This window comes from Erinaceus europaeus, chromosome 4 (assembly GCF_950295315.1).
Source record: "Erinaceus europaeus chromosome 4, mEriEur2.1, whole genome shotgun sequence".
NCBI classification, from domain to species: Eukaryota; Metazoa; Chordata; class Mammalia; order Eulipotyphla; family Erinaceidae; genus Erinaceus; species Erinaceus europaeus.
The window spans coordinates 60,290,217-60,301,597 of NC_080165.1; the positions used below are offsets into that span (position 1 = coordinate 60,290,217).

General features: G+C 43.9%; 1 protein-coding gene across 4 annotated transcripts in view; it reads left to right on the forward strand.

Annotated features, from left to right (window-relative positions):
• The window catches only part of C4H6orf89 (chromosome 4 C6orf89 homolog), a 45,584-nt gene extending 35,008 nt beyond the window's left edge, over positions 1-10,576 (forward strand). For all 4 annotated transcript variants that reach the window (XM_007517820.3, XM_060189718.1, XM_016185888.2 and 1 more), the window contains 2 exons: positions 4,600-4,723; positions 9,391-10,576. In XM_007517820.3, coding sequence (XP_007517882.1) covers positions 4,600-4,723; positions 9,391-9,485 — 219 coding nt within the window. In that variant the 3' untranslated portion in view covers positions 9,486-10,576. The remainder of the gene's footprint in view (positions 1-4,599; positions 4,724-9,390) is intronic.
• Positions 10,577-11,381: the final 805 nt, after the last annotated feature.

Consider the following 11,381-nt stretch of genomic DNA (forward strand, 5'->3'; position numbering starts at 1 on the left):
TAGTGTAGGCACCGAGCCCCGTGATGACCCTGGAGGCAAATAAAATAAAATAAAATAAAAAGATTTTATTTATTTATTAATGAGAAAGAACCAGACGTCACTCTGGTTCATGTGCTGCTAGGGATTGATCTTGGGACCTCATGCTTGAGAATCCAGTACTTTATCCACTGCACCACCTCCCAGACCACTCTTTCTTCCCTTTCTATCTCTCTCTTACCCTCTATCATCAAATAAATAAAATACAAAGAGCCCCCATATTTGATATTTGTCCTTTTGTTAAGGAAGTCTATTAATAATCAAGATGACTGAAGCTGCGGTGGGTGGAGAAAGAAAGGAGCCTTTTATTTACACGTGGGCCAGGAGTACAGGCCATTCTGATAACTCTGGCCTCAAACAAAGGGTAGTACAAGCTTATATAGGGGTTGCAGGCTTGAGAACAAAAAGCATCATTATAGAAGCAGAGGCTTCAAGGTTGAGGGGTGGGGCTTGTACCCATTGCTCAGGGTCTGGTTGCCTTAGTTACTATTATCTTTCCTGCATAACAGTGTCTGGGAAAGTTTAGCCTCAGCATAAGACAAACCACTGGGGTGGAAGTACCTTTTAGGAGGGCAGAAGCTAGTCAGTAAAAGTCCAGCCTGACCTTCATCTCTGCTTGTTATCACTTGCTCACCCAGCGTAGGCCAGCCGGCACTAACCACCAGCACTATCTCAGTTATTCTGTTCTGTGTTGAGGCCTTTTTACAAACACATCATAGTCCTATTATAAGCACATTTTCTGAGGCTAAATTTTGGAAATTCTCTATCACTTTAAATGAAAAAATTAAAAGCAGGCAAGCTATAAATGAAAGTTATGTAAATGATTAGTTCTGCTTGCTCATGTTATAGATGAGGAAATGGGACCCCTGAAAGAGTGACATTATTTCAAGGAGGCATCCCAGTGTAAATGGTGACTTTTCATTTTGGTTCATGGCCAAGGACCCAGAGTCCAGATTTTCCTCTCTGGCCAGTGAATTGGGTAAAACACTGTGCTTTTGTCTGTTTGCTTTTCAGTGAAGTGCTCTTTTGTTGAGTCTCATTCCTGAGGAAAATGTTTGTGCCTGAGTTGGTCTGAAAGAATTAAAAGTATAGGGAGTTGGGCGGTAGCGCAGCGGGTTAAGGGCACGTGGCGCAAAGCGCAGGGACCGGCATAAGGATTCCGGTTCGAGCCCTCAGCTCCCCACCTGCTGGGGAGTCACTCCACAGGTGGGGAAGCAGGTCTGCAGGTGTCTGTCTTTCTCTTCCCCTCTCTGTCTTCCCCTTCTCTCTCCATTTCTCTCTGTCCTATCCAATAACAATGACATCAACAGCAATAATAACTACAACAATAAAAACCACAAGGGCAACAAAAAGGAAATAAATATTTTTAAAAAAGAATTAAAAGATAGATTTCCCCTTGTAAAAATACTAAATGTCCTGAACTGTGACCCCAGACTTTGAACTGTGGGTTTTACCCCCTGATACTATTGCTTGGCTGAAAATTTGCTGAATGATATTAAAGGAATTTAAAAGCATATAAAAACAGTCATTTTGTCTAGAAGTAAGAACTTGTGTCTGCCAGCAGCTGGGTGGAGTTTCTGGACTTATGCCTCAGATTTTAAAGACGTTTATCCTGCTATCTCCAACTAGTGCTCAGGGCCTTCGTTTGATGACTTCATCTTCATGATTCTGATCTGGTTCTGGGTGAGGACCTTATCGTGGTTTTACTGTGAATACTGACATTAATTTCATTAGCCTGCTCAACAGGGCCACCAAGAAGCCCAGCCAAAGAAGTAAATACAAGTCATTCAGTTATCTGTCAGAGCTATTTTGTTGCGGTTCCTGAGGATGTTTTGGGAAGGGGAGTGGCCTGAGCAGGAAAAACCCCAAGTCTGTTTTCTTTTCTTTTCTTTCTTTTTTTCCTTTCTTTCTTTCTTTCTTTTTTTTCTTTCTTTCTTTCTTTTCTTTTTTTTTTTAAGAGTCTGGTTTCTTAGAGCATCTGTTCCCCACCCTGCCCCTAGGCCTCCTTTCTCTGCAGTATTTTTACTCCACCCTGTTATTTACATCCCTGGGCCCTGGCAGAGTCACACATTTGTGGGCCCACAGACTAGAAGGCAATCTTGGGGTAGAAAATAAGAAATGAAGATCTGACTGTTCACAGGTAGTAATGGGAGAGATGAGGGGTTCCCAGACCAGCTGCTTTACCCACCCCACAGTCTTGCCTCAGGCTGACTCACTCAGTCTTGTTGTCTGCTTGCATCCTGGGTAAGGAGGAACATGCCCCTCCACACCCCTTCAGGCTTGTGTGAGAGGTACATATACCTGCTTTTGGTCATCTGGGATTATTTTTGTTGATATAATTATGATTGACAAGTGCTTTAGATAAGAGGGATACAATTCCACACAATACCTATCATCCCTTCCATTGGAGGCTTGCCTATTCATTATCCCTCTGGGAGTATGGACCCAGGATCATTATGGGGTGCAGAAGGTGGAAGGTCTGGCTTCTATAATTGTTTCTCCACTGGGCATGGGCGTTGACAGGTGGTTATCTGGGATTTTTTTAGGCCTGTAGATTAGGTATCTCTGGGCTTCTGCCATTGTTAGTGCCAGTTAGTCATAGTCCAGCTCAAGACACCAAGCCTTCTTCTGTCTCTAAAGTAGCAGTTAAAATTGCTCTAGTGTTGTCATGGAAACAGACAAGGCCAGGTCTGTGGGAGCAACAGAGAGACTAGGGTTGGAGATGGGGAGATGAGGCCAATACCCAGGGCCCTGGGGGGGTTCATAATCCAGTAGTGAAAAGAACACTAAGACCCAGGGAGTCAATTTAGGACCCCGACTTTATGTGGCCATGTAAAGGGTCCCCCCAGAGCAGGGACAGGGAAGAGAGGGAAGGGTAGCTCTTAGGGGTTTTCTCTTACCAGCTAGGTCAGAAGAGAAGCTCAAGCAACCTCTATCAAATACTATTTTCTCCCTCACCCAATCTGAGTTCACAGATGTCTAACACATAGCAGGCTGCTCTTAAGACCTGTCAGCGGTCATAGTGGACCCTCAGAAATGCAGTAGTTAGTTACCTGTGCAGGTGCATATCTTGATTGTCAACTTAGTTTTGAAACCTAGAGGTCAGTCTTACTGTTAGGGTTTTTGCTATTAGGGTTTTTATTTGTTTGTTTGCTTTTTACCAGAGCATTGCTCATATCTGACTTATGCTGGTGCCCGTAATTGAACCTAGGACCTGAGTCTCAGGCATGAATGTGTGTTTCATAAACCCTGGCCAAGATTTATTTATTTAGTTTATGAAAGAGTGAAACTAAGGCCAGAACACTGCTTTAGCACATGCAGTGCCAAGGATTGAACCCAGGGCCTGACTTATGCAAGGAATATGTTTTATCTCCTCAATCATTTTCTGAACCAATTATCAGTAGTGTGTAAGCAATGGCATGATGTATATCCTTACCTTGCTAGGAAGTAGAAACTTGAACTTAATGCTGTTTAGTTCGAATCAAAATTCTGGCAGTAAGAATAGTCCATAGAGTCGCTAGACCCTCAGAAAATTGTGCACTCAAACCACCATTTTACTTTCTGCTACACTTTATTTATTACATAGAGACAGTAGTCAAGAGAGAGGGGGAGAGAAAAGGAGGCACCTGTAGCACGAATTCACCACTCGTGAAATCTCCTTCCTACAGGTGGGTACTAGGGGCTTGAACCCTGGTCCTTGTGCACAGTGATGTGTACCTTCAACCAGGTGCATCCCCACTCAGCCCCTTAGGCTCTTTTAACAAGTAGCAGTTCAGTATTTGCCTTTGACTAACTTTGAAGCTGTGTCTAGAGATAGTTGTGAATTAGAAGTTCATGTCTGACTGGCCATAGGACTGTTGCTGATGCTGTCACCCACTAAAATCTGCAGTGTACCTTTCAGGGGTAGAGAACCTTTTCTGGAGCTATTTGGACATTGACAGTATCATTCGTTGGGCCAGAGAAAAACTATCAGCTTAAATATTACAACTTAAGGGGCCAGGTGGTGGCACACCTGGTTAATTGTACACATTACAGACAGTGTGCAAGGACCCAAGTTCAAACAAGGCTTTCCCCAACTGCAGGGGGGAAAGCTTCACAAGTGGTAAAGCAGGGCTACAGGTGTCTGTCTCTTTCCCTCTCTATCTCCCCTCTCCTCTCAATTTCTCTCTGTCTATATATAATAAAAAAAATAATGAAAAATTAGGACTTAATGTTGCTATGAAAAAAAAGTTCTGTTTGCCTTGGCAGAGCCAGACCAATGATACAATGATACAGACCAATGATACATACTCACAGGCTGGGCATCCCTACCCTTGCTTTAAAAGAGCCTACACAAGAGAGATTATACCCTGGTCTCAGCACTAGGAAAAGTGGGAGAAACTGATTTGTTTTTGCCTCTTGTACATAGTGGTAAATTTTGTTGTTGGTGCTGTTTCCTGCTTTGCTTTAAGGTTGCTGGTAAAGTCCAAGCCATGTGCGTAAAGAGTTTTGTGTATGTATCTCCCCTCTCTGAGATTTATTTTGTTTTCTTTCCCTTTCCCTCCTTTCTGTATTTTCCTCCAGATGCACAGGATGCATGACCTGTTCATCGTTGGCAGTGGTGAGGCCATGTTGCAGCTCGTCCCTCCTCTCCAATGCCGAAGACACTGCCAGTCCATGACAGTGCCGCTGCAGCCAGGAGACATTGGTAGGTGGAGCCTCCAGAGGTCAGGGGCAGTGGCAGCACCTGTGAGGGTTTTTTATTATTATTATTATTATTATTATTATGTTTAAAGAATCATTTATTTATTGAGAGTGAGAAAGAGACACTAAAGCTCTGTTCTGGTATAAGTCTTGCTAAGAATCGAACCTGAGGTCTCATGCATGCAAGTCCCAGGCTCTGTATCTACTGAGCCATCTCCCCAGCTACAGGATCTTTTGCTTTTTAACTCAAAAAGTAATCTACGAGGTGAAATAGCTCACTTGGGTAATGTGCTGCTTTGCTGTGCACATGACCCAGGTTAGAGCCCAGCCCTCACCACAATTGATCTTAAAAAAAAATAATAATTATAGGACTTAAATATTGCCTTCCCAAAGATCAGTTAAACGGAATTGAAAATAGCATCTTTTAGTGGTAGGGTCAGTATTTCTGCTTAGATGGAACAGCTATAAGAAAAATGTGGCAGAGAGAAATGTCTTGCTGTGCATACCTCTAGAGTATATTGATTGATCTTGGGAACTGAAAATCAGGAGTATTCTGGGGGAGTATTTAGGGCATACCCTTGTTTTATAAATGAGGAAATTAAGACCCACAGAGAAGAGATGCCCACCACCACACAGCAGAGGAGGAGTGATTCCAGATTCAGGGGAATTCTGTCTGTGCCTATTCTGGTAGTAAAGCAATGCAAGGGCAGCAGCCACTAGGGAAATACTACGTGGTAGTCACAACACAGCCTCGTGGTCACAACTCACCCTTGGCTCCATGATTTCCCAGCTGTGACTTGGTCTGTGCCTTGTATTCTAAAAATCTGTCCCAAAGAGCCAAGTTTGAACCAAGAGCTGTCAGTAGTAATCATTTTGAAAATGGTGTTTTCTTGACAGAAGGAATGAGTAATTTGGCAGACATCACCATGATTCCTTGTCCTCCCTGCCTCACAAAGCCTGAGGGAGGTTTGGGGGCCCCAGCTGGTTTTCCAGTTGACTGGCTTTCCTTTTACTCCATCAGAATCCCCATCCCCTAAAAACCTCTCACCTCATATGGAGATGGGGTGCATACTGCAAAGTATGCCAAACTTCAGTCCAAGTTACATAACTTATTTCAATTTAGAAACAAGCAGACAAAAACATAAAAACAACACGCAAGTTAAGCACTGACAGATAATGGACTACAGTTAGTGCAAAAAAAAACGTTCTTGTATGGGAATATTTTCTATGTGTTGTCCTAAAGTGAAGAGATGCTTCCATTAGGAGCAACTATTGCATAAGTCTGCACACCTGCTCTGATTGTATAGTCACTGCATTTTGGGTTTGCAGTGTGACTTATGCTTGAGAAAGATTGATTTTTGTTTTTGTAATTGGTGGAGCTTCGCCACTTTGGGCCAATTTTTGCAGATGGAGAGACAGAGGGAAAGAAGGAAAGGGATAACAGTACCAAAGCTCCCCAGTGTGCTGGGGGTCGTATATATGACACAGGGGCACTCTCCTAGGTGAGTCGCCTTGGTGGCCCACTTGAAAAATGTTGTTTTTTTTTTTTTTCTCTTTTCCTTACGTCTTGGGTCAAGTTATTTTTGTGTCTTTATTTATTTATTTATTTTTCTACCAGAGCACTTCTTAACTCTGGCTTCTGGTAATGTGGGGGCTTGAATCTAGGACTTCAGAGCCCCGGGCATGAACATTCTTTATATAGCCATTATTCTATCTCTCCCACTCCTGCCCCCCCAAATTCATTTTATTGAGGGAAATAATGGTTTGGGGGATCGTTGTTGGTGCATGGCTCTACCCCCCTCGTCTCTTGCTAGCCAATGTCTGCACCCCGCTCCCATCACTCACCCACATCTTTCTCCACCATCAACCCATTGTACTCTCCCGTACCCCTTCCTCCCAAAGCCCTTCACTGGTGCAGTCCACCATACCCAAACCAGGTTTCACCTTGTGTTTCCCTTTCTATTCTTTTTTCTTAGTTTCTACCTATGTCCATCTGGTAGTTGTCCTTATCTTACTTAACAAGATTCCTTATCTTACTTATCTTACATGTCCTTATCTTACTTAACATGATTCCTGTACTTGAAAAAGTTTTATCCCTACGGCCTACAAGTCCCTGACAGCTCAAACAATTATAGAAACACCTTAGTTTCCAAACTTCAGGTTCACAACTCCCAAACACCGTTTATAGAATTGGGTGGTGGGAGGGTGATGGGCAGTGATCAAAGAAGCTTTGAGTATCAGAGACTGGTGGGGATAGTCCCAGAAATAGCCCAAAACTCAGAGCATGATTCCTGCCGTGCTGGGACTATCTGTCTTGCTGAAAAGAGGAAAGGAGCCCTGTGGTTGGTAGTGTCCTTTGAAAGACCAACCACAAAAAAAAAGAAAAAGAAAGAAAAGAAAAAAAGAAAAGCCAACCATGTGTGAGGAATGTGGAGAAGGAAAAGGAAGCTGATTAGAACAAAGAAGAAGGAGGCATTCAAGGAGAAGATGAGGTAGAGTGGGCAGGGGAGAACAGTGGGCACCTGAACTGTGCCAGAAGTAGAATAACAGCTGCAAAACCCCATTTAAAACTGAGCTCGGGAGCAGGTGCTCACCGTAGAGAAGAACCACTCTGTGGCTGTAAGATAGATGGTGACACTTCAGGACTTTCAAGAATGGCACTGTGATCACCATGGTCTTAAGTTTTCTTGCAAGGCTAAGGGGCAGGCGATAGGATGACAGATCACTAGATATGGGAGGTATTTACAGAAATGACTTGGGGCTCAGGTGCCAGAAACTGACAGTGGTGAGCCTGCATATCTGCTGTGATTGGACAGTCACTGTTACCTTACTGACCTTTCTTGTATCAAGAACTTCAATTCTATTCAGTAATCTCAGTTTAAAAATTACAATTTTTCCATCAGGAGAATGTTGAAGTATTACATCTACTAAATCTACCTTCGTAACACACTCAAATGATAGATGTCTATGGCGTGAAGTGCAAGGACCAGCATAAAAATCCCAGTTTGAGCCCCTGGCTCCCCGTCTGCAGGGGAGTCACTCCACAGGCGGTGAAGCAGGTCTGCAGGTGTCTATCTTTCTCTGCCCCTCTCTGTCTTCTCCTCCTCTCTCCATTTCTCTCTGTCCTATCCAACAATGACAACATCAAAAAATAAATAACTTTACGGGAGTCAGGCTATAGCACAGTGGGTTAAGCACAGGTGGCGCAAAGCACAAGGACCGGAGTAAGGATCCTGGTTCAAGCCCCTAGCTCCCCACCTGCAGGGGAGTCGCTTCACAGGTGGTGAAGCAGGTCTACAGGTGTCTATCTTTCTCTGCCCCTCTCTGTCTTCCCCTCTTCTCTCCATTTCTCTCTGTCCTATCCAACAACAACAACAACAGTAATAGCTACAACAATAAAACAAGGGCAACAAAAGGGAGTAAATAAATATTAAAATAAATAAATAAATAACTTTAAAAAACAAAAAGATTTATGTCAGTGATCTCCAAAAGAGACTGTGATCACTTATCACCCTGGGCTGGGAACAGGTGCCCCTTGGAAGGGCCCTTGGGAAACAAGGCTTTTGAGTCATTGATTTGGGGAAATACCTGTCTAATTACTGCATGATGCACACTAGTATACTTAAGACTCTGAAAAAGCCACTGAGGAACCTAGTGTGTCTGAAAATTACTGGTTATAGAACCTATTTTTAAAAAAATTCATTTATTTCTGTAAGAGAGACTACAGCACCATTCAGCTCTGGCATATAGCTGTGCCAAGGACTGAACCTGGGTCCTCTGGGGCTTCAAGCATGTAAGTCCAGTGCTCTAACAGAGAGAGCTCCCCTGCCTCCATGAAACCTGTTTTCTTTGGAATATCTTATGGGCTTTTACTATGTACAGAACACAATTCAGAAAAGTGATTTGTCTTAATCTGGATGTGTAATGAGATCATATACATAACCTCAGGAGCGTCCCGCTCCCCCCTCAAAACCTACCCTGTCTTCTTGCTGGAGAAGATGAGATTAATCTTTGAATCAATACCCAGTGCCAGCCTCATTTAAGGCATCCTCCACCTGCAAACCTGCTGGCTTGGGATTCACAATTACCCAGGTTTGAGATGCTAAAGAAGCACTTCTGGGGGTTGGGCGGTGGCGCAGTGGGTTAAGCACATGTGGTGCAAAGCGCAAGGATTGGCGTAAGGATCTCGGTTCGAGCCCCCGGCTCCCCACCTGCAGGGGGGTCGCTTCACAGGCAGTGAAGCAGGTCTGCTGGTGTCTGTCTTTCTCTCCCCCTCTGTCTTCCCCTCCTCTCTCCATTTCTCTGTCCTATCCAACAACAAACGACATCAACAATGGCAATAATGATAGCCACAGTGAGGCTACAACAACAAGGGCAACAAAAGGGGGAAAAAATGGCCTCCAGGAGCGGTGGATTCATGGTGCAGGCACGAGCCCAGCAATAACCCTGGAGGAAAGAAAAAAAAAAAAGCACTTCCATTCCATACAGTTCCTATTGGATGCCAGGCCGCAGAGAAGACTGATATAACTAGAAATATTTATGCCAGAGAAAGAAAAAAAAAAAGATTTTCAGAGCAAGCTTTAACTCTGACTCTGAGGGTGTACCCTGAGGGCTTGCCTGTGGGTGTGCCCAGTCCTTATATTCACTTTCCCATTGCTCTCTCCCTTCCAGGATATGTTGGAGCCACTCACTGGAAGGTCTACGTTGTAGCCAGAGGGTTCCAGCCTTTGGTCATCTGCGATGGAACCACTCTCTTGGAACTCTAGGGATTGCATGAATGTAGAAGAACATCCTGGAATACTGAAGGCCAGACTGAAAGGGAAGGCGAGGAATAAAACAAAAACCCTGAAACCACTTTCAAGGGGCTGGTTACTCAGCTCCCTGTGTATATGTGTGTGAGCTAGCTGTGCGCCGGGGGCAGAGACCAGAGCCCAGCCCTGCCAGCTCTGCCATACCTGTGTAAGACTGGACTCTTCTAGGCCTTTTGGCACAACCTTGAGGCTGTTTCTTGGCCCCAGAGAACAGGGTGTCAGAAACTGACAGTGTCTTCCCTCACTTTCATGTCATGGTTCCCATCTGCTGGCTGTCTGCTCTGTGACAAACAGCCAGCCAGCAGGTGCTGAATGGATAGCCATCCTTTACAGATGGGTTGCTTATCCTGTCTCCTGGTCATTACCGCTTTTTTTTTTTTTTGAAGGTAGTGATAATAAAAGTTGTTGCAGTTTCCCCAGGTAAAATGGATTCTGAAACTAAGTAAAAAGAAAAAGAAAAAGTAAGCAAGGAGCTCAAATTGTGCTTAAGAAGTACACTACTTTCCCAGCATCCTTGGCTCCTGGAGTCTCAGTGATGCTAGACTGGAGTCTGACTATAATTGAAAGAATAATAAATAAGGTAACACTTGGCCCCATTTTATCAGACTCTCATGTTTCCTGCCTATCCCTCCCCCCAATTCCCTTTCCATCTTCCTTGCCTCTCTGGATGGTTTCTCAGACAAGCCCCTGGTCTCTCCACCCTGAACTGGGCTGGATCCCTTTACTGCTGAGGCAGCACTACTCCTGTCGGCTGTGTTACTTTTACCAAGTGTCTTCAGAGGGAATGAGTTAGTGTGCTGGCCTGGGGAGAGGGTGACTCCCTGGGTTTGATCTTTAGGGTCTGACTTTAGGGGAGATGCTTTACAGATGTCTCAAGCTGATGTTGTAATGTGACTGGGGAAGAAACTCCAGGGCCAGATTGTTTGCCAGCTGGGTGTGCAGCTCTGATCCTCTATTCTGAAATGATTTCTCTCTCTGTACTGGGAAATAAGGTGAGATGTTTCCACATTTTGTAGTGATATAAAGCTATATTCTTTTGATTTTGATTTGGCTGGTTCACTGTGCTCATTGCTTTCCCAGTGCTTTTAGTAAGTATTAATCAAGTGGTATAAGCCAGAACAATCTTTTTCCTCCCTTTTCTTTCCTTTATTTTTCACTTATCTGCTAGATATCTGATTCTAGCATGACCTCTCCCTAGCCACACCATCATGGGTTTGCAGAAAAAGATAAACTTCTCTGTGACTCTAGGGTCCAAATTGCAGAAATCAATTGGATATAGATGGTATCTATGTCAGAATTAGGCACGATAGGCAGGAGAGTAAGGAGGGAGAGGCTACAATTTGTTTTGGGGGGTTGGGGAGGGGGCTTCCTGTTTATTCTGAGAGGTACCCCTGTATCTGGTCTCTGTACATCTCATGAGAAGCTATGGGGATCATTGGACACTTTAACACTGTGGACTTGAAAAGGACAAACAGGGTTCCCAGAGCTCTGGGTGGAAACACTCAGAGCCTCTTCTGTGCGCTCAAATGAAATGAAAATGAACTGTACCTGAGGGAATTTTTCCTTAAAAGAATCAGTGCCTTGTGTAGACTCAAACAGGGAGAACAGAACTTTTTGTACATATAAAAGTCATATCACTAAGCAGTTATGATTTAAGAGGTTTTAAGTCAGAGGGATCATTTAGAGGCCAGCTTTGTGCAAGCTTTTAGAGCGTCCACACTGTCCAGCCACTGCTGCACATGGGGAAGGATCCTAAGATGTAAACAAGTTCTATAGAGGCCTCTCAGAGTTTTTTTTTTTAGTGATTTTTTAAAAATTTATTTATTCCCTTTTGTTGCCCTTGTTTTATTG